We start from the raw sequence: 23,125 nt of genomic DNA on the forward strand, positions 1-23,125 counted from the left end.
GAAAAAATCATTGTTCATAGGGAACATTGAATTTTTATAGTTTATTGTCTAGAGAGACTTCTTAATAAGGCCTACCAAAATAAGGTTGTTATAAACATATAATTAATATTATAAACAAAGTGGGATTAAGGGTATTTAATAGATTAGAAACCAGTCATTTAAAAAAGTTACATAGTTTATAGAATTTTCTACAATAAAGTATGTTTCCTAAAAGATAATTAGATAGACTAGAATATAAACTAGTGCAGGTTGAATATTCTTTATCCAAAATTCTTGGAACCAGAAAGTGTTTCATCTTTCAGAGTTTTTCAGTTTGGAATATTTGTTTAGACTTTCCTGACAATACAATAAAAAATTTGGAATTTTGAAGCATTTCAGATTTTTGGGTTAGGAATACTTAACCTGGAATAATTTTTGTTCCTGAATTTCAGGCGATAAAGAAGATTGTCTATTATGTCAAATATGTATGTTCTGTACAACAAGTATACAGCTTTTACACTCTATAAATGTTTGGAGGTCCTTAAGTAGTATGTAGTACTTGTGCTATATACATATACAGGTACTTTATGTTCTTTGTGCATCTTGATGTTTAAATTGATTATAAAATTTTTGCTGATAGTAATTACAAAGAAGGTGGAACATTTAGTAACTTCCTGTATTAAATGTGGTAAGAAGCATTGCTCTTACGTTCTTCCTACATAGTGCTGCCTCATCAGTATAAATTGTCATCAGGAAACTATCCTTAGGACCACTACCCTATTTGTCACCTTCTACCCATTTGATATTTAATATTTAATACATATATCAGTTTTTTGTTTGGTATTTAAGGCCTCTTACTACTTCCAAGTTTGAGATGGCACGGAGGGGACATATAGTTCAAGTTTACTATAACTATAAGAAAAGAAAAAGCACCTATGAAAATTTGCTGAAGTACTATGACCTATCATGCTCAGGTGACATCAGAGCCACCTTGGTTTGGAGCCTAAAAAGGAACGAGGTGGAATACATTGTTAAATGTGAACTAAATGGGGGCTAAAATTTGTGGCAGAGTTCTCATAAAATGCTTCTGAAATAAAATAGTGTGGGAAACCAGAAGAGGGACTTTGTAGAAATACCCTGTTTTTGCAGGCAGTTTGCCTCAATAGGAATTTGTGAACATACTATAGATACTGATGATTTACAGCTTCTAGATACCATTTCCTGTAGTAGTCTTCATCATTTTTAACTTTTCAAGGAGCTGTGTTGTATATATCTCCTTCTCTCACTGCCTTGATCAAATCAAATATAAATGAGTTCTTGTACAGAAAAACTTATGTAATGACTATTAAGTTATTTGATATTTCAGAAAGCAGAGATGAAGCTGATAAGTGTAATGCTGATGGGTCCAAAGTAGGGGTTTGCTTGTACTTTATTTGTATTCTTATGTAGTCTGTTTTTTATAATCATAAGGATCTCATAGAGTGATATTTATGTTCAGTTCTTTTTTCCTAATTATACGATAGGCTGTTATTGCCTATGAATAATTATTCTATCTCATTAGATTGCTATTACTTGAAAATTAAAACAAAAGCTCCACATGTATTTTTTGTTCTTAGGCTATTGTAATTAAACAGTTTTTAGAGACTGAAAAAACTACTTGTAGCTATACCAGAAATATAAAACTCAGGATGCTAAACCAATTTCATGGACTTTTAAATCACTCTTGTTGTAAGGAAGCAGAAGAATTAAATTATATGTGAGACATTTCTATGTAATATTAGGCTAGAGAATAATCATTGATTTCATTTGTCCAAAGCTATTTTCTGTTTTCTGTGATAACATTTAGAACAAACCTATACAACTATATCAAAAATGACAGTTCAAAGGAAATTTTTTAATCAAGATTTTAATTTCCAAATTCAAATATTTAAGCAAATTAAGCAGGGTATTGTGGCATGTGCTAGTTATTATGCTTTTGTGCATGTTAAATTATTTTGAATATTTGAAGTTATAAAAAAGAAGACCTAGTAATTAGCCATGAAATTGAGGATTGATTGCAGACAGAACATTTTGAATAGAGCATAGACATGCTATTTGCACAAATCTTCATGCTTTCATAATAATATGTCAATTATACCCTCTCTTTTTACCACTTCCCTGCTGTATTTAATAGTTTTCTTTGGAAATTGAAACATAAATGAGCTTGATACTTTTCTTCTGTACGCTATGGCTGTTTAAATTATGGATGTTTTGAATGGGGTTGTTTTACTTCGTATTGTGAGTTGAAGGAACTTAATAATTCCTTTTAGAAAGTTTTAATGATTTCTGCCACATTTTGGAAAATTGTAAATGTGGTTAAAGTAGCTTAGGTCTTGAAAATAGATAATGTGATGGGGGACGAGGCATTGAATGAGGAGAATTGAATCACACTGGGCTATTAATACTAGGTAACTTTCACTTAGTGCTTATTCTATACTTGTACAAAACTGTTTTAAGTATTTTATAGGTAAAGAAAAGGATTCTTGCATTAGTGCCAAGTAGGATATTACACATCTGGCAGTTGACCCAGAATTCTGTACCACCTATTAGCTAGTTTAAATGTTTACCTTTTAAGTTTATAGTGGGAAGGAGAGCAAAGTAGGCAATAAATAGATGGTCAGCTTTTTCTTAGGGAGCAAACCTGACACCAGAAGTAGAGAGATGCAGGGTTGACCCAGGCTCCTCTGAGGAAATAAGTACTGATGATATTGGAGATTCCTAGGACTTTCTGTTGTTCAGGAGATTTTTCCAGCCTAGGCAGTCAGGGATCCTGAATCAATCCTCATCAACCCAGGCATTGCCAAGTAGTGCCAAACTTAAAGAAGGATTAGAATAGATTTGAAACCAGGGATAAATATATGTACTTTAGAGCCACTAACTGGAGAGGCCCATCTTGTTTAAGTAACTTTCAGATAATTTGACTCCCTTTGTTTGGACCTCATCACGATATTGTGGCCTCTTGCTGGGTTACTTCCTAATCTTCACAGCAAGCCCAGGAAATGTAGGTTCTGCTTTCATTTCCATTGTATAGGTGAGGAAACTCAGGTATATAGATGCATAAATTCCTTACTTAAGGTCTGTGTCACTAGTGGAAGATCAGGGATTGAAAGTTGGGTGTTTTGACTCCAGAGCAGATACTCTGAGGGAATTTTTAATTCAACTACTATACCACATAGACCGGAGTTCCAGACATAAGAAACTTCCAAGCTTGTATTTATTATGTATTATTTTCTCAGTAAGCTTGTTCTTATTATGCATTTTCTTTTGTATTTATCTTGCATTTTCTGTGTATGTTAGGAATGACACTGTCTGCTTAACTGGGCAGTTGTTAAGACATCCTTGAAAGCATTCATTCATTCACTCATTCAGTAAATATTGATTGATTGTAGTATTGGGAATTGAACCCAGGACCTTCATGGCTTCATACTGAGATACATCCTCAGCATTTTATTTATTTATTGTTTTTGAGATGGGTTCTAAGTCATAAATTTGCTCAGACGGTGGTTGAATTTATAATTCTTTAGTAAATATTTATTGAATGCTCCTCTGCCAGACTTTGTGCTGGGAATAAAAAAGTGAATAGGATGTAAGACAAGTTCCTAAACCCCTTTAAGACTTGGTTTACTTCATCTGTAAAGTAGAGATGGGTAGCACAAACAAATTATAGATTGTTGGGATTAAATACATATAAAGGGTTTCATATTGTACCTGGCATTCAGCAACTGCTTAGAAAACTTTAGTATTTGTTCTTAAAATAATTTTTACAAGATATTCTTATAGTAGTAATTTCCGTATGAGTAGAAATATAATTAGGAAAAGAATCAATCATATACCAACAAATCTTACATTGTAGTAGAGGAAATTAACTGAAAGCATTTAGGAATTAGAAAAAAGTATTCCACAGGTGACAACCATTGTGGTACAATATAATCTCGGTTCATAAATGCTTCTGTTTAGGAACAATTCGGTTCATGAACAAAGACATTTGGCAAAATTTTGCTTTGGTTCCTAGCATCGGTGACAAACACAACCATGGGCATCTTCCCCACATGAAACACAAAAGCGGCCATCTTTCCTGCTGTGACACTTGCTAACAGCTTCCCCTAATCGAGGTTGATCACAGTCTTAGACCTGTGCACACTTGCTGTGAAGCTTTTCTGTGTGCATTTTAGCACATACAGTACTGTACAGTATTATTCAATCCAGCATGGCTCCAAAGAAAGTGCAGAGCAAGCATGATCTTAAAAAGAAAGTGCAGAGCAGTTATGAAAGGGACAAGAATGTGCAGAGTGGGCCCAGGGATTTAGTTCAGTGGTGCTGCTGCCTGCTTTGCAAGCACAAGGTCCCAAGTTCAATCCCTGGTACCAAATAAAAAATAAACAAATAAATAAATAAATGTGTAGAGTCATAATGAAAGTAACCAGAATGTTCAGAGTGATAATGAAGGTGACAAAGTACAGAGCAAGAGTGGTAAAAGGAAGATTTTGAAGAAAATAACCACTGAATTGAAGAAGAAAATTGTTGAAAAGCATAAGCATGGTATTCCTATGACTGATCTGGCCTCAGAGTACTAGATGGCAAATTCTACCATCTGGACTATTTCGAAGAATAAAGATGGCATCAAAGGAGCTGATGTGGCAAAAGGAGTAACGATGTTGACCAAGGAGAGGACACAGTGCTAGAAGAGGTGGAAAAACTTGTGTGGTTGAATGAGAAACAGTTGGTGAGTGATAGTGTTAGTGAAGTTCTGATCTGTGAAAAAGCCAGGAATGCACAGTGATTTACTGCAAGAAAATCCTTTTACAAGTGCAGCAAGTGATGAAGTTAAAGCCACTAGAGCTTGGTTTGATAAATTCCACAAGAGAAGTGGCATCCGTAGTGTGATAAGATATGGTGATACTTCAAGTTCTGACAAGACCACTGCAGAAGCCTGCAAGAAAGAATTCCTGGAATTCATGAAGGATACGTCACTCGACAAGTGTTCAACTGAGATGAAACAGAGCCATTCTGGAAAAAGATGCTGAACAGAATCTATATCATGCAGGAGGAAAAGGCACTGCCAGGGCCACAAGCCCATGAAAGACAGATTGACCCTTTTGCTCTGTGTGAATGCAAGTGCTAGTCAGAAGATTAAACCACTACTAGTGCACCATTCCCAGACCCCTCAGCATTCAGGGAACAGAATGTGAACAAGGCCAGACTGCCTGTCATGTGGAGGGCCAGTGTAAAAGCTTGGGTCACAGGCAATTGTTCATGGAATGACTGCATGAGGTGTTCATACCCACCACTAAGAAATATCTTTCGACAACCAGCTGCCTGAAAGGTGCCTTCTGATGGACAGTGCACCAGCACACCCTCCAGCGTTGGTGGATGGTACAGACCCTGAGTAGGACTTCGTGAAGGTCACCTTCTTACCCTTAACACGACATCTCTTTGACAGCCCAGAAGCTGTACACAGAGCCAGGCATGGTGGCGCACACCTATAATCCTAGCACTTGAGATGCTGAGGCAGGAGGATCATTGCAAGTTCAAAGCCAGCCTGGAGTACATAGTAAGTTCAAGGCCAGTCTAAACTATATAACAAGACCCAGTCTCAAAAAAAAAAAAAAAATTGAAGAAGCTGTACAGAACAGCACTCTTCACCAGGTGTTTTTTTTTTTGTTTGTTTTTTTGGTACCGGGGATGGAACTCAGGACCTTTCACTTGCGAGGCAGGCAGCAGAACGACTGAGCTAAATCCCTGGCCATCACCAGGTGTTTTAATGTTATTGAAGAGAAATCTTTGACTCTGAAAGAGTTTTGGAAGAAATATTTTAATATCCTCCACTGCATCAATTTAATTGAGAAAGCCTCGGAAGATGTCAGCTCCTGGACCTTAAACTCAGCCTGGAAGATACTGTGGCTAGAATGTGTCACTGAACATGGCATTGAAAGGTTTGATGCACAGGTAGTGGAGGAGATTGTGTCAGTGGGCAAGAGTATGGGTCTGGATGTTGATGATACATTCATAGTGGAGCTTGTTGAGGACCATAAGGAGGAGTTGACAACAGAAAAACTCCCTGAACTCCCGAGTGAGAGCAGAAGGTGCTTGTTGAGGAGCATTCCACTGAGGAAGAGGAAGACAGAGAAGACGTTAGCAGTGATGTGATAAAATCTGTTATGAAAAAATGAATGAGCGCTAGGACTTCTTTGAGAAGCACTACAGCAATATAACTGTAATGAACAGAGTGTTGAATATGGGGAACGATAATGTGGTTTCTCATTTCTGGAGGGTTGTACAGTGCAGGAAAAAACAAGTGACATTAGATAGATTTTTTGTTTTTGTCAAAACTGAGACTACAGCTAAGAGACAAAGAAGAGAGGAAACCCCTGAAGGAAATGTCCCCAATATCCTTATGGAGGGGGACTCTCCGTCCAAACAATAACCTCCTCCTCACCTCTTATTGTCCTCCATGCCTGAAATCACCTCAAGCTGGTGCTCTCTCTCTTCGTACTGCACTATACTGTACTTTGCTTCATATTTTTGTGATTTTAAAAAAAGGTTCAGAATGGATTAACCTTGTTTACATTGAACCTTTTGGGGAAATCTGATTCAATTTATGACCAATTCCATTTGCAACCAGAATCATGGAACAAAATCAGTTCCTGAACTGAGGTACCGTGTTATTTCATTAATTTAAGATGAAATCAGTTGTAAGACAGTATTATTTTATGTATCCTTACTGAAGAAAAGTAATTCTTTCATATAAAATGAAGGCTGGTGCAGTGGTGTGTACTTACAGTTCCAGTTACTTGGGTCACTGAGGCAGGAGGATCACTTGAGCCTAGGAGTTTGGGGCCAGCTGGACAACATAAGATCATGCCTCTTAGAAAGAGAAAAGCAGGGCAGGGCACGGGCTAAGAAATCACCAGCCCCAAGACATTTCCTGACTTTACCAATTTAAAATATAAAAAAGCAAAGTTTTAAATCTCAGAAATAGGAGAAAGATAGTTTTGGTATTTGTGAGAAAGAGAAGTTGATCTGTTCTGTTTTGTAACACTGATGTTTTATATAAAATATTTTGAGATTATTTTGTGACTACAATATAAGAAGATGATTAAATATTGGAAAAGGTTAAGTGCCATTAAAAACTAATTGTTATCTTCTAAAAGGAACTAAATAATCTGATATTAATAATTCCTTTTTTGTATAGCTGTTTTTGTACTTAATAGTCTAGAATTGGCTTTCACTTGGAGTGGTTGGAAGAAAAAGTAAGAGGTTTTGAGCTAGCTTTCAGTGAAAATGAAGATTCCAGGCTTAGTATTCTGAAAAGAAGTCTGAGTTTTAAAAGTAGTGATCAGGAAATAAGGTAGTCACTTTTATAGCATATCCAGATTTCAGGTAAATTCAGTGAATTCATGACCTTAAGCATCATAGAGGAAATCTTTTTAGGCATTTCTCTAAATGACATTTTTAGAGCACCATAATAAAATTTTTAATGTGATTTTTTTAATGGTGGTTTTAAAATTTTCATGAAATCATAGAATTTTATAACTCGGGAAATTCTGCGAAGTTATCTAGTATAACTGTTTATGGCCTAGACAAAGTTAGAACCTGTGTCTTTTGATTTGCTGCTTTTTTACTCAACTGTTCATTTACTAGTAGGGTTAAAGATAGAAAATATGTCTTTTTCAGAGAAAAAAATCATGTTTGAATATTAAAAGAATGCTTTTTATGCTTTAAGAAACTAATATTAGTCCCTTATTAGTTACTTTTATTATATTGTATGTCTATGTTTAAAGTTGCTAATTTCAGTGTGTTTCCCGACACACAGAAATTTGTACTTAATTGCCTCATATATAACATAGTTTTCACATTGATAAACTTTTAACACTAAGGGAAACAGAATAAAAGAAAAATGGAAAACAGAGTTCTCTTTGTTTTGTCTGTACATTGTCACTAAGCACATACATTGTAAGTATGAGATAAATTTCTTAATGAGATAGCCTGTTGCAGTATTTTTCTAGGAATTGGGAATCATTTTTTATTGTTGTTGTAGGACACATGGGTCCCTTTTTGTAGCTCCGTTTGCTTTAAAATCAAAGTTTGCCTACATTTTATACACACTGAAAATTATTAAATGCACTGCCTTTTGTTGTTGTTCAGAGCAGTGTATGTTTACCTAGCCCTCTAGGGTTTTTTGTTTTTGTTTTATTATTTTTTGCTGTTTTGTTTTTTGTCTGAGTATTGACTGATGATATGAGGAGGTGTAAATTTTAAGAAAACAAATTTAGATGGTTAACGTTTGGAACTCTTGACATTTAAAATCTATACTAAAATTTTTTAAATTAAAAATGTATATGTAAGATATTCTGTAATACAGGAATCATAAAAAGATGTGGTGGAACATTTTATTTTTATTGGAGGAGTTGAAAGGAAATATGTGTGTTATTCCTGTGAAATATTTAGTTTTGGAAAATAAAATTTGTACTATTTTGACAGTTTGGTTTGAGATAGGTCTCAGCACATCTTTTCTCTAACTGGCCTGTTAGTAAATATTGTCTGCTTTTAAGATGGTATATAGTCTATGTTATAACTATTCAGCTCTGTTGCTATAATGCAAAAGCATCCGTAGGAAATATGTAATCTAATGAAAGAACAGTTGGCTTACCAGATTTGGTCTTTGGCTATAGTTAGTGAACTTCTCTTTCTTTTTGTCAGCTTCTCTTTTAACTTATAATACCCTTTAATCCGTAGCACTCTCCATCTTTTGAATAGGAATAATTTGAGAAAGGAACTTGACATCTGAAAAAGAATTACTATTTTAGAGAAGTCTGGTGTCAATATTTCTGTATCAGAACATTTTTTTTTCAATTGCTGTATTGCCTGTCTCTGGCAAATAACGATGTTTCATGAAACCATTTCACTTGATCTTAACCAAAAGGCCGAGAAGCGATTCATGAAACCATTTCATTATGTTAGTGATTGAACATTTGTATTTAAATTTTTTCTTAGAGTTGGTTTTGACTTCCTAGAATGCCAGTTTTAGAGTGTTTCTTTCCTACTGAGGGTTTGAAAGTCAGCCAAGGTTATTTCTCTGCCCATAAAACATTTTTGCCATGCTCCTCTCCAGCTAGCTCTTGTTAATCTGTGGAAATAAAGGGCAAAGGCAATATTTGTAATGCGAATCCAAAGAATTTATTTCACCTAATCTTCATCATTAATTACAGCCACCATTTTTTCCTACAAAAAATAGCCAATTCTCTAAGTTTGACTTCCACGTATTTCTTTTTAGAAGCGATTGCAGATATCAACAGGTTTTGGAATGTAAATTATTTAATTAAAAATAATGGATTAAGTTGTTGCACTTAGGTGCAATGTAGTAGTAACATAGAATCACAGAATTTTGACACTTGAAGAAGCTATGTTTATATTATTGAAGTTTGCCCTCTAATTGATAGATATGAAGTCTGTCTAAGAACAGTAATGGTTTCCTTCTCTTACGTGACTAGCACATTGTCTAGCAAAGAGCTGCATAGATATTTGAACATGAGTATTTCATTAATACAAATAATGGAAATGGAGGCTTGAGGATTATGATCACTCCATTGTCTATGAGCAGTCTGACTTCATGTTTTAGTGTCATTGGCTAACAGATTTTCTTTTAAAATTTAACTTTGAGACTGTCTTAGGGAATGTAATCACCTGTGTTCTTTTTTATGGAAGCATCATCATCTTTTGGTAAAGAATCATTTGTAAATTTTGTAATAATTCACATTCAAGAGAGCTCTAAAAAGAATGAAATTCTAAGTGATGTTTTAAAAAACATTCAGGTGTTTTTGTACATAATAAAGTAAAAAAATGAGTCTGCATTCACAAAATGTTTGCATTTGTGCTAAGGATACAGAAATGATAGATATTGGGGGGTTTTTTTGGTACCAGGGGGTTGAACTCAGGACCTTGCATTTGTGAGGCCGGCAGCACAACCACTGAGCTAAATCCCCGGCCCCTTAGATAGTGTTTTTGATGTATCTGTGAGCAATTGTAACATATCTGTTACTGTAGTAGTACTAGTCATAGTAATAACAACAAAAAAGATAGCCAAAAAAATCAAGGTCATACTTTTTAGGCCAGTGAGAAAATATTTTGAGAGTCTGTTGTCATTCATGATTAGTACTAATTAATTTTGTAGAAAGATCTTCATATTACTCTTTTCCCAAAAATTCATTCAAACTTGGTTTGTTGTAAAGGAATCTAATTGTCTTTTTTCAAACAAGCACCCGAGTCACTAGGTTCCAAATTGTGTGTGCCTATAACCACGTTAAAGCATATGCATGATGATTCAGAATCATTGAAGACAAATACTGTGTAGAATTCTCCTCTCCAAAAATAGTTTATTTGAAAGACAAGAAAAATGTAGAAGAAAACGAGAACTTTTGATACAGATTCAAAAAACCAACGCAGTAAGGATATTATTTCCTTTTTTGTTTGTTTATTTGTTTGTTTTATTTTTTGGTTTTTTTATACAAGGTCTCACTATATAGTTCATGATAGCTTTGAACTCACTGTGTAGCCAAGGATGGCCTCGAATTTGGGCCAATCCTTCTGTCTCAGCCTCTCGAGTGCTGGAATTACAGGCATGCACTACCAGCCCCAGTGCTGAGCCAAACATTTGTGTATCTCAGCACACAACTTTATGGTATGTTATTGAAAATATTTTGCCTTTTTTTAAAAAATATTTTTCATTTACAATTGTATTTTTTAAATATGTGGAAATTTCAGATATTCAAAATAAAAGATCTTGAGACTTATGAGGAACCAAGTTATTACTATATTTGAAACAGCTAATGAACAAGTTAAGACTAAAATGTAAAGCACTCTACCAGTGTTTAATAATTCTCTACTAATACATCTTGTAGAAACAGATGTCTTTTTGTATGATACTTATTATAGGTTGATTGTTTTGCTTATGGCTGATAGTTATGAAGGGCTTCAGGAGAGCAGTTCTTAGTATTGGATTGATGGTTTTCATGGTAAAATTTAAGGAAGTTTGATACATGTTGTAAATAAGATTAAGTAGGAAGTTGACAATTTTTATCTGAAATATCTGCTGGCCTGTGCTATTCCTAGGTTCTGAGAATCTAAAAGACATCACATTCGTGTGCTTTGTTTCAGTAAATATTTACATGCCAGACAGCTTTGTTAATTTAATTCAGATAACTTTAAAAGATTATAGTTACTTTTATTAAGTCACATTGGTGATAATTATGATAATGATAATGCTTATCACTACTATCAGTATTTACTTTGTGGCTTAAAGTAGTATGCTAGATCCTTTGTAGATTTAAGTTTGAAGAGGTATCTTAGTCCATTCAGGCTTTTATAAAAATACTGTTAGGCTGACTATTCTTTATAAACACAAGAAATTGATTTTTCAGTTTGGAATCAAAGTACTAGCCTGTTTGGTGTCTGGTGAGGAGGCATATCCAGATTCATAGATTTTCATCTCTTCCGTGTCCTCAGTGGTAGACAGAGCTAGTTCTGTATGAGTTCCCTCTTGTAAGGGTATGAATTCCATTTATGAGGGCTCGAATGACCTAATCATTCCCTGAGACTCACCTCTAGATACTATCACATTGGGGATTAGATTTCAACATAGGAATTTTGGGAGGACACAAACATTCAGTTTATAATAGGAAGGTGATTATGATTCTTCTCATGTTTTAACTAGGAAACAAATTCAGAGACATTAAATAGCTTTCCCAAACTGTTACAGAAAAAACATAGTGTAAAGCTATCATTTGAACCCAAGTTTACCAGATGTTAAAGCTCTTTCTCAAATTTAAAGCACCCTACCCAATAAATACTAATAAGTGAGAGTTTTCCTGAAAAATTTTTAGATTTAACTTGTTATTACTACAGAATTTTTTTTTTTACTATTTTTAGATCTAGGGTACTAGGAAAATGATACATGTTTGAAAGCATTTTATGTTTCAGTTTTTCAATAGATTGTTTTCAGAAAATAGTTTTATGTGTAACAGTTTTAAAAATAATTTGTCAAAATATGTTTCTAGTATAAATGCATGGAAATTCATGACAAGGGAAAAGTTCCTTTAGAATTGCTTTTTGCAGGATGTAAATTGAACTATGAGTTTAAGAATCACTTGTTTTCTCTAATCCTTTTGAGTCAGAAATATACATATATAATGAATATTGCGTGTGTTAACTTGCAATTTTTATTGAGAAATTAGAGCAAAATGGAAAAATACATATTTTATGTCATCCTCTGTGTTAACAGTTTATACAAAGCTGTAGTTATGCAGAGCACATGTATATTAACACAAGTCTGGGAAAGCTGGCAAAGCTAACTCCTGATGTATATGTCTATATTTTATAGGGCATATTATTAAACTAAAATAGTATACTGACTATTAGATTCATGTTGAATTTTGATCATAATCAGAAAGTGTTCTGGTTTTGATCTAGAATGTCCCCCAAAGTCTCCTGGGTTCAGAGGTGGGACTTTTGGAAGGCATTTGAATCATGGGGGAACTCTACTCATCAGTGAAATAATCCATTTATAAATTCATGAATGAATGTTCTGTTAGGAGGTAAAGCCTGGTCAGAAGAGGTGGATCATAGAGGACATGATTAGAAAGAGTATATTCTTGTCCCTGGTTCCTCCCTATTCTCTCCTTCCTTCCTACCATGAAATGAGCCAGGCCTTCACAGGCCTATTCACCATGCTGTTTCTGCCTTGGAGCCAGCCAGCTTTGGACTGAACTCCTATTTAACTTTTTATCCTATTTAACTTTTTTCTGGTAAATTGGTACATTTGCTTTGCAAAATTCTTTAAAATTATTTATGCTTCATACCACAGTGACATATGCCCAACCATGTTTATAGCAGCACAGTTTATAATCACTAAATCTTATAAACATCCCAAATGACCATCAGCTAACTGACCATTGGATAAAGATGTGGTTTTTTATATTCTGCCATAAAGGATGAGCTTCAGACATTTATAGCTAAATGGATGGACCTCTTAAATGAAATAAGTCACAAACATATGCTTAAATACCGCATTGTTTCTCTGGTTTGAGAAACTGAAAGTGGAAATAAGGACTAAAATATGTAATAGATATTGGGAAATAGGAAGCAGATGTTCAAATGGAAATGGGAACAAGGGAGGGAAGAGGGAGAAAGGAAGAAAGAGTCAAGAAAAAAAGTGAAAGGAGAAGGGAAAAAATGGAAACATAGTTTTTATGCCTAGGGAGGGAAGGGAGCTTGAGGGGAGGAGGGGAATGGGAAAAAGAGGCGGGATGTACCATATACAGGTGCAAATTTCCTATGATGAACGTTATTGTTACGTATGCCTAAAATGTACCAATAAATGTTCTGCTATTAAAAAAAAAGAAACAACAACAATAACAAAATAAACAAATGGTGCTGGAAAAACTCGCTTTCTATATGCCAAAGACTGAAACTAGACCCATGTCTCTCACCATGCACTAAACAAAAATCAAAATGAATCAGAGATCTAAATATTAAAACAGAAACACTAAATCTGCTAGAGGAGAGAATAAGTAGAATGGTTGAGGACATAGGAGTAGGCAAAGACATCATGAACAAAATCTAGACCGCATGGGCAATACTACAAAGAATCAACAACTGCGACCTCATCTTATTAAAAAGCTTTTGCATAGCAAAAGAAATCACCACCAGAGTGAAAAGACAACCCACATAATGGGAAAACATTTTAACCAGTTCCTCAGACAAAGGACTAATATCTAGAACATATAAAGAATTGAAAAAAATCAGCCCACCCAAATTTAAAGACCCAATCCAAAAATGGGCATCTGAAATGAATACACACTTCTCAGATGAAGAAGTAGAAGCAGCAAATAAATACATGAAAAAATGTTTCTAAATCAGTGGTCATTCTAGAGATGCAAATTAAAACAATGCTGAGATTTCATCTCCAGAAAAAAATTGCTATTACCAAGAATTAAACAGACAAATGTTGGCAGGGCTATGGGGAAAAAGGAACCCTTCTCCACTGTTGGTGGGAGTGTAGACTGGTGCAGCTGCTCTGGAAATCTGTGGAGATTGCTCAAAAAACTAGGATTAGAGGTCCTATTTGACCCAGCTATTCCTCTTCTTGGTATCATCCCAAAAGAATTAAAACTTCATATCACAGTGATATATGTACACCCATGTTTATAGCAGCACAGTTTTTAATAGCTAAATCTCAGAAATAACCCAAATGCCCATCAACTGATGAATGGATAAAAAAAGATTGGGCTTTTAAAAATATATAATGGAGTATTATTCAGCAATAAAGAAGGATAAACTTGAGATATTTCTAGGTAAACGATGCACCTTGAGAACACACTCTAAGTGAAATAAATTGAACACAACACACATGTATAAATATCACAGCTTTCTGGTGTGTCTGAGAAACTGAAAGTGAAAATAAGACCAAAAAGAATAATAAATATTGTGAAATAAGAAATTGTTCAAAAATTATACAGAATGTGAGATACTGTCAATATTTAAAATCCTTTATGCAAAAAAATATAATATTATTGGGAAATAATGAGTGATAGATTAGCAAATGAAAATATATTCTTTTAAGGTCATGATACACAGTGTATTTACCATGGTTATTCTCTAATCATTTTCATTATGAAAAATTATTTTTTCATAGAATGGCTTTATTTTCTTTATTAATATCTACTTGTATTACATTAAATAAAACATTTTTTAATTTTTTAAAAATTATTTATGCTTTATTCTCATGATCACATGACTGCGCCTGACAAACCTAGTGTGACTTCTAGAATGAATTACTATGATTAGCAACCCTGTCTACTTGAGAGTTGGTTTTCCTTGATAAAAGTAATAGTCATAGTAGTAGAAGCAGCAGCAGTAGTAATAGTAAATATAACTGCTTGAGAGAAAATGAATTTTGGACAGGGGATACATACAGGTCTTTGGCTCATTGTACTTTGTCAGTCCTTTATTAGGTATATCTTTTGCAAACATTTTATACTAGTCTCTGGCTTTTCTTCTCATTTTCTTGATAGCATATGTTGCAGGGCCAGAGGTTTTAGTGTTAATAATATTTGCTTTCACAGTTGTTTATTTTGTGGGTGATGCTACTGGTGTTGTATCTAAAATGTTATCAGAGTACCTCTCACCATGTAGGTTTCCTCCTATGTTACCTTCTAGGTGTTTTACAGGTTTATATTTTACATTTAGGTCTATGATCCATTTTGAGTCATTTTTTGTGAAAAGTTGTATGGTCTATATATATATTTTTTTTGCATGTGGATAGCCAATTCTTTAGCATCATTTTGTGAAAGGACTATCTTTGTTCCAGTCTTTATTTTCCTTTATTCATATGCTATAAGATCAGTTAACTTATTACTGAGCTCTGTTTATTCTATTCCATTGATCAGTTTGTCTTTTTTACCAATGCCACACTGTCTGGATTACTGTCATTGTAGTAATTCTTTTTTTTTTTTTTTGATCAAAGTTTCTTTTTTTATTAATTTTATTGGTACATTCAGGTATACAATACAGTTACATTTATCATTGGAAATTTGCACCTTTACATAATCTCTCTTAGTTCTTATTTTTTCCCCATTCCCCTGCCCTCCCTTCAACCCCTCCATCCCTCCCTATTTACAATGACTTTGTTTCCATTTTTTCATTTTCTCATATTAATTCCATTCCCTTCTTTCCTTTTCCCTCCCCTCCCCTTTCCCTTCCCTTTGCCCCTTTTCTTCCCATTTCACATTATCTATTATACCTTTTAGTCCTTATTTACACTTTCAGAAAATAATCCAAAAATTCATTTGGAACAAGAAAAGACCTAGAATAGCAAAAACAATTGTAGGCAACAAGACATGACAGGGGGTATCACAATCCCCAACTTGAAACTATACTACAAAACTACTGTAATAAAACAGCATGGTACTTTGAAAGAAACAGACCTGAGGACCAGTGGAACAGATTAGAAGATGAGGAAACAACTGCAGACACACTCAGCAACCTCATCTTCGACAAAGGAGCCAAACACCCTCACTGGAGGAAAGATAGCCTCTTCAATAAATCGTGCTGGAAAAATTGGATTTCACCTTGCCAAAGATTAAAACTAGACCTGTATCTCTCACCATGCACTAAAGTAAAATCAAAATGGATTAAAGATCTAAATATTAAAACAGAAACACTGAGCCAGCTGGAACAGAGGTTAGGTAGAACTCTTAAAGACATTGGTGTAGGAAAAGATTTTATGAACAAAACCTCAGTTGCCCGTGAACTAGCACAAACAATCAACAAGTGGCATCTGTTCTTACTAAAAAGCTTCTGCCCAGCAAGAGAAACCAGCAACAGTGTAAAGAGACAACCCACAATGTGGGAAAAAAATTTTCACCTGTTCCTCAAAGGTCTACCTACTATCTAGAATCCATAAAGAGCTTAAAAAAATCAGACTTCCCAAATTTAAAGACCCAATCCAAAAATGGGCATCTGAAATGAACAGAGATTTCTCAGACAAAGAAGTAAAAATAGCAAATTAACATTAAAAAATGTTCATCATCACCGGTCATGCGAGAGATGCAGATGAAAACAATGCTGAGATTCCACTTCACCCCAGAAAGAATGGCTGCTGTCATGAAATCAACCAATAACAAATACTGGTGAAGCTGTGGGGAAAGAGGAACCGTGCTCCACTGCTGGTGGGAGTGTAGACTGGTACAACCACTGTGGAAATCAGTATGGAAATACCTCAAAAGAACTAGGACTGGAAGTCCCATTTGACCCAGCTAGTCCGCTGGTGGGTATCTTCCCTAAAGAATTAAAAGAATCATACCACAGTGATACATGTGCACCCATGTTCATAGCAGTGCAATTTGTGATAGCCAAAATTTGGAAGCAACCCAGTTGCCCATCAGCTGGAGACTAGATAAAGAAAATGTGGGTTTTTTTTTTTATAAAATGGAGTAGTACTCAGCCATAAAAAATGAGAAATTAGAGACATTCATAGCTAAATGGATGCACATTGAGGCGATACTCTTTAAGTTAATTAAATAGGACACACATGTGTAAATACCGAATAGTTTCTCTAGTGTGTCATTATAGTAATTCTTGAAAGTTGGATAGCCGTAAGTATTTTGATCTTTTTCTCCTTCAGTATTAAATTGGCAGTGGATCTTTTACTTGCAGTTTAGAATGTGTTTGTGAATATCTACACATAACTTGTATGAGTTTCCATTGAATCTATAGAACAAGTTGGGAAGAATTGATACCTTAGTAATATTTAATCTTTTCATAGAATCTCTCATTGAATAGAATCTCTCTACATTTGCTTAGTCATTTTTTATTTCTTTATTCATAGTTTTATTACTTTTCTCATATAGATCTTATATGTTTTTGTTAGACTTATTAAAATACTTATACAATAGTAATTTGTATAGAAATATTTTATTTTGGGGGTTAATATAGTTGATAGTGTATATGTTGCTAGTGTAATAGAAAAACAGTTGACTTTATATATTGATCTTGTATCCTTTTATAATTACTGTTCCAAGAGGGGGTTTGGTTTGCCTTTGCTTCATATTTCCTACATATGTAATTATATCACTTCAAAGTGATATAATTTCTCCCAAATCTATACCTTGTCTTGTCTTGTCGCATTAGCTAAGACTTCCAGTAAAATGTTGAAAATGTGTAGTAAGAGGAGATATTCTTCCTGATCGTAGTAGAAAAGTTTCTAGTTTCTCACTATCAAGTGTTAGCTTGATGTTAGTTGCAGGGGTTCTGTAGATGTTCTTTATCAAGTGGAGGAAGTTCTCTGTTCCTAGTTTGCTGAGCATTTCTATCACAGAATAATGTTGGATTTTGTCAAATGATTTTCTGCATCTGTTGATGTGATTGTGAGATGCTTTTTTCTTCTTCAGCTTGTTGTGGTGGAGTATATTAACACATTCACGATGGGACCTTAATTCCTTTATCTTGCTACCAGGCAGCTCTGAACCATCAGTGGTATATGCATGACTGTTCCATTGAACAAGAGACAGTCCCATTGGGTAGTACAAGCCACCCAAGCTGGTGGGAACATGTTAATTGACTTTCAAACACTACATTCCTTAGATACTTCCTACTTAATTGCAGTGTATACTTCTTTTTATATGTTGTTGGAAATTATTCTTGATCTCATTGAGGATTATTACATCTGTGTTTAGGAGAGACTGGTTTGTTGTTCATAATTTTGTTTTGTCATATCTTTGTCTGATTTTGAAATTAAGCTAATTGTGACTTTATAGAATGAGTTAGAAAGTATTCTCTCTGCTTCTGTCTTTAGGCAAAGATCATATGTAATTTGTATAATTTCTTCCCTAAATGTTTTGTTGAATTTACCAGTAAACCCACCTAGATTTGCTGCTTTTTGTTTCAAAAAATGTTAATTATTGATTCAGTTTTTTAATATATGCAGGTCTATTCAGTTTGTCTGTTCTTGTGTAAGTTTTGGCAGGTTGTGGCTATTAAGGAATTGGTCCATTTCATCTAGGTTTTCAAATTTATAGGCATAGAGCTGTTCTTTTTTTTTTTGGTACTGGGGATCTAACTTGGGACCTTGCCCTTGCAAGGCAGGCAGCAGAACCACTGAGCTAAATCCCTGGCCTGGCATAGAGCTGTTCTTAATATTCTTTGACTATCCTTTTAATGTCTGTAAGAGCTCATTTCCTCACAATATATTTGTCATGCAGAATATAAAATTTCACTTAAACAATTTCTTTATTTGAAGAACAATTTACAATGATATCTTGTTTCCTGGTGTGATACTCATCATTTCAGCACAGGAAAGAAAGTCAACATGTTTGATGATGGAGGAGCAGAAATTATTTGACTGTGATAGTTTTTTGAAATGATCATTCAAACATGTGATGAATTGTCATACATACTGTTTTTTGAAATGAACATAATTTTTATTGTAGAATAAGAAGTTGTTTATAATAGTAAATTCAGAATTTAGAAATAGATAAACAGATTTTTTTTAATTGTATTTTTAAAAAATCAGTTCTCCAGGTGCTGGGAATGTGGCAGACCGTGTTTTGGCTCAGCTCTTAACGGAAATGGATGGGATTGAACAGCTAAAGGATGTGACAATTTTGGCAGCTACTAATCGTCCGGATAGGATAGACAAGGTAAGAACGATGGTACTCTGGGTATTGTAAAATCTAGAACTGGCTCAGTTGATTTTTCTTTTTTTCCTCAAATCACTTTCCAAATAGTTTTTCATTAGAAAATACTGCGAGGGGCTGGGGATTTAGCTCAGTGGTGCCACCGCCTGCCTCACAAGGACAAGGTCCTGAGTTTGATCCCCGGTACCAAAAAAAAAAATACTGGTAGATGTAAAATAGATTCACGGTGTACTGATTACATGCAGCAGGTTTATTACTTTGCAGATAGGCAGCAGAGAACACCAGAAAGCTAGGATTCATTGTGAGCCAGTCCATTACAGTTCAGGAAACTATTGCAGATATTCTTAACTGTGTGTACTCCACTTGCACTGCAGTTTAGAGTCCCTGGAAAGCAGCTTGTCCTAGGCTCAGTTCCCTGGGGCAACTGGAATCACTGGGCAAAAGCATTAGAAAGACATCTGTTTCTACAGGAAGACTGGAACAAGCCTGGGCTGTTCCAGCTTGGCCCTCCCTATCTCAGGATATTGCATTCCAGCACATTTTTCACTTACACTTGACAACTGCAAGTGAGAAATGGGGGAGAAACTGAGTTAGTTTAAGGCCTCCCAGAGAACTGTCCTACAAAGCATTTTAAAGGGAATGAAGAAAACAAAAGCTTTATGAATATGTGTGCATATATGTATACATGTGTATATACATACATGTATGTACTTACATGTGTATATATTTTTGCTTATGTGTCAATGTTAATGAAATTATTTCGTGACTCTTCAGCATCTCCTCATTGTTTCATGAACTTTTACTTTTTGTAGAGAATTAAAGTTTTAAGATTGTTTTTCTGTTTGTCTGATCTTATTTATTCTTCTTGAGAAGTTTTTAGTATTTTCATCTATGTTTTCCTAGGAAATTACTTAAGCAGTGGCATTAAATTAAATAGTATAGTACAAAATGAACCCTTTGAAAGTATTTCTATCACTTTTTTCCCAAGTCATGGTTTAATAAAGGAGTCCACTAATTTAGGTGCTCATTGATATTTAATATGTGATTTTTTTTACAAGGATTTGAAAGTAAAAATTTGCTTCAAGAACATGAACAAATTAATTCTTTTTTTTGTTAGTATTACTGCCTCATGTGTATGACCTTTAGAGCTCTTCCCTCCCTGTGCACAAACATACTTTACTTTTAAAAATGTGATTGTGTAAAATCAATTTAAAGATATGGAAAGAGCTTTTATGTAAGAGTAAAATTTTGCTTTAATTAATTTACGTATTTTACTGTGGGATAAAGAAATCTTATATCATCATATACAAGTCAGAAAACTTCCCTTCCCTTACTGATGCAGTATTTCAGTATATGCTGAAATGAGTTCTGAACATTTATAGTAGCAAGTGCTGAAGCATCTGTGAAGTCTGTGCGAAGGATAGAACTGAATCTTAATGAAGATACTAGAAAGTGCTGAAAGAACCTTATTTCTCCTCTGCTTTCATAATAATAGTGCTGAATGCAGTAAAAATTTCTTTCCCTCAGTAGGAATATGTTAATATTTTATGACTTTTTGTTGTTGCTGTTGCCTCCATTGCTGATGAGCTCTAAAATTTCTTATGCTTCCTTCTTTCTCTCCTGGGCCTAATCTAATAGTGGCTTTATTTGGTTTTATTGTTGGATAAGCTCAGTGCTAGATAATTTCTTGAAGTAGAATTTAGGCTTTCAATAAACTTTTCTATGTTCTTTTACATAAATTGTATGACTTAGCCTGGTTAGTGCTTATATGAGGTTTTTCTTCCTGTGTAACAAACTGCCACAAACACAGCAGCTTTATGCAACACCCCCTTATTATCTCACATTTCTGTAGTTCAGGATATGAAAATGGCATTACTTGGGCTTGTTTGCTTAGAGTCTTAACCAAAGGCGAAGAGCAAGTTGTTGGCTGGACTGCTTTAGGAGCTTATGTTCTAAGTTCTGATGATTGTGGCACAATATTCTTCTTTAAGACTGTAGAGATAAGGACTAGCAATTTGGATCCACTCAGCTATTAAGAGACTACTCACATTTCTTGCCACATAGCCCCCTCGGAGACCTTCAAAGACAACAATGGAGACTCTCCAACACATTTTCTCTGTCATCCTTAATATTTTCTTTGCCAGGGGAAACCCAGTGCTTTTTAAAGGCTCATCTAATAGGTTAGGCCCATCTGTAAAAAAAAAAAAAAATTTTTCTCTACCTCATAGTCACCTAATTTAGGAGTTTAATTACATTTGTAAAAGCCCTTCATAGTAGCACCTAGACTTGCATATGATAGAATGTAAGAAAGAAGGTGTGGCTATTAGGGGACCAGGTCTTTCCTTGGAGTCTGTTAAGTAATAGCATCCAGCTTTACAGTTGCCAAAGTTGAGTGAAACCTCAGAAGTTAAGCCACAATGCAATCAGCTATTAAGATCTTTTTTCCAAAACCAGCTTTTCTTAAATTTGTGCTACTTTCCACATGGATTCCCCACTATTTCTTTTCCCTAAATCCAAATGGCCTTCTGGTAATTCCTATGGTGTTTAGTACAAAGGTTTCAGGGATTAGGAATAGAGGAATTAATCTTAATAGATTTATTGTATTAGATTGCATCCATCTTTCTAATTTGTCAAGTGTGGGATCCTATTCTGCCAATCTCTGCATAGATTATCTCTTTATGCATTAATAGCAAAGGCATTGGAATGTAAGTGTTGAGAAGAATTTATGTAGGAAAGTTTATAATGTATTTTTCATTATAATAAAATCTAAAAATATGAAAATGTATTTTACTTTTTTTAAATGCTAGATTATGCTCATCTCCTGGAAGGGACAGTGTATGTAAACCAGAGCAGTGCCTTGGATCAACCATTATGTTTCATATCAAGTAATACTGTTTACCTTTCACAGCTTTTCAGTCCATTAAGCCAGTAAAATTTATGGCCTAAAAGTTATTGTTTCTCTATACATCCAGATACTTAATAACAGTCTTACTCAGAGCTATGTTTTGTTATGGAAGACATAACAATTCACAATTTTAAGACTGATGCCTTATGGAAATCCAGAGGATATTTTGTTCTTTGCTTTAAAGTCCAAAAAAGTAGTTTATATAGTAAGATTAAAAAAACAAGAGCTGTAGTATATTTTAAGTAGAAAAGTAGCTTCCTATTCTAAAATATGGTATATTTAATATAGTATATTTATTTAAGTATATAGTTCAGGATCTTCAGTGTAAGTGAGTTTCATAAAAAATTTAATTGGCATTGAACTAATCAGGATGTTCTGAAAAGTTACCAAAGGGAACTCTGAAAGAGAAATTAGGGTGATTAAGATTATTTATGAAGAACAACTAAAAGTAAAATTCTCATGGTTTACGTGCAAATCCTGAGGAAAAAAATTGCTTTCTTTTATCTTTGATGGAAATGGACAAGATAAGTCATTTACAAATTTAGATGAATTCCGATTTGAATCTTTAAATGATTAAAAAATGCTATTTTAGTTTTGTTTTAGCTTTAAAATGATGCTGAAGCATAGTTTTCTATTTTTTAGATTTATAGAACATAAGTATAGCATATATATTTTCCCTATTGTCTATTTTTTTATTTTGCTCTTTATTTCTACTTTGAATTTCTCATATAAGACAAAGTTTATTTAACTTTTTATAACAGTTTCATGGAGGTGTGATACTGCATTTTATTGTATTGTATTGCATGAACAGTTGTGTAATTTTCTTTGAGCTTTTTCTTTCTATTCTGAGCACAGCCCTTCTCAGCCTTAGTATTTCCTTATGAATTTTCGGGAAGTGCTCAGCAGTTGGAAAGGGATTTTTGCATAATGCAGGCTGCAAAAGTGAGATAATCTGGAGCAAGTGTCATTGACATGTGAGGGGAGAAAGATGATAGGGATCAAAATTACATAT

The 23,125-nt window shown here is 34.3% G+C and overlaps 1 protein-coding gene and 1 long non-coding RNA gene across 11 annotated transcripts in view; one reads left to right on the top strand and one right to left on the bottom strand.

Moving 5' to 3' along the window:
• Positions 1-23,125, top strand: part of Afg2a (AAA ATPase AFG2A) — a 360,481-nt gene that overhangs the window by 88,896 nt on the left and 248,460 nt on the right. For all 10 annotated transcript variants that reach the window (XR_015443934.1, XR_001184136.3, XR_015443935.1 and 7 more), the window contains exon 14: positions 19,085-19,211. Coding sequence is in view for 6 of the 10 variants with exons in the window: in XM_004854946.3 (XP_004855003.1) it covers positions 19,085-19,211 (127 nt within the window). In the remaining 4 variants the exon portion in view is untranslated. The remainder of the gene's footprint in view (positions 1-19,084; positions 19,212-23,125) is intronic.
• Positions 8,674-23,125, bottom strand: part of LOC147823392 (uncharacterized) — a 65,618-nt gene continuing 51,166 nt past the window's right edge. Inside the window, exon 3 of the long non-coding RNA XR_015443938.1 lies at positions 8,674-8,802. This is a non-coding gene — a long non-coding RNA (uncharacterized LOC147823392). The remainder of the gene's footprint in view (positions 8,803-23,125) is intronic.

Source organism: Heterocephalus glaber, unplaced genomic scaffold (assembly GCF_053883595.1).
Source record: "Heterocephalus glaber isolate CG9 unplaced genomic scaffold, H.glaber_assembly_v1.0 deba00001586, whole genome shotgun sequence".
NCBI lineage: Eukaryota > Metazoa > Chordata > Mammalia > Rodentia > Bathyergidae > Heterocephalus > Heterocephalus glaber.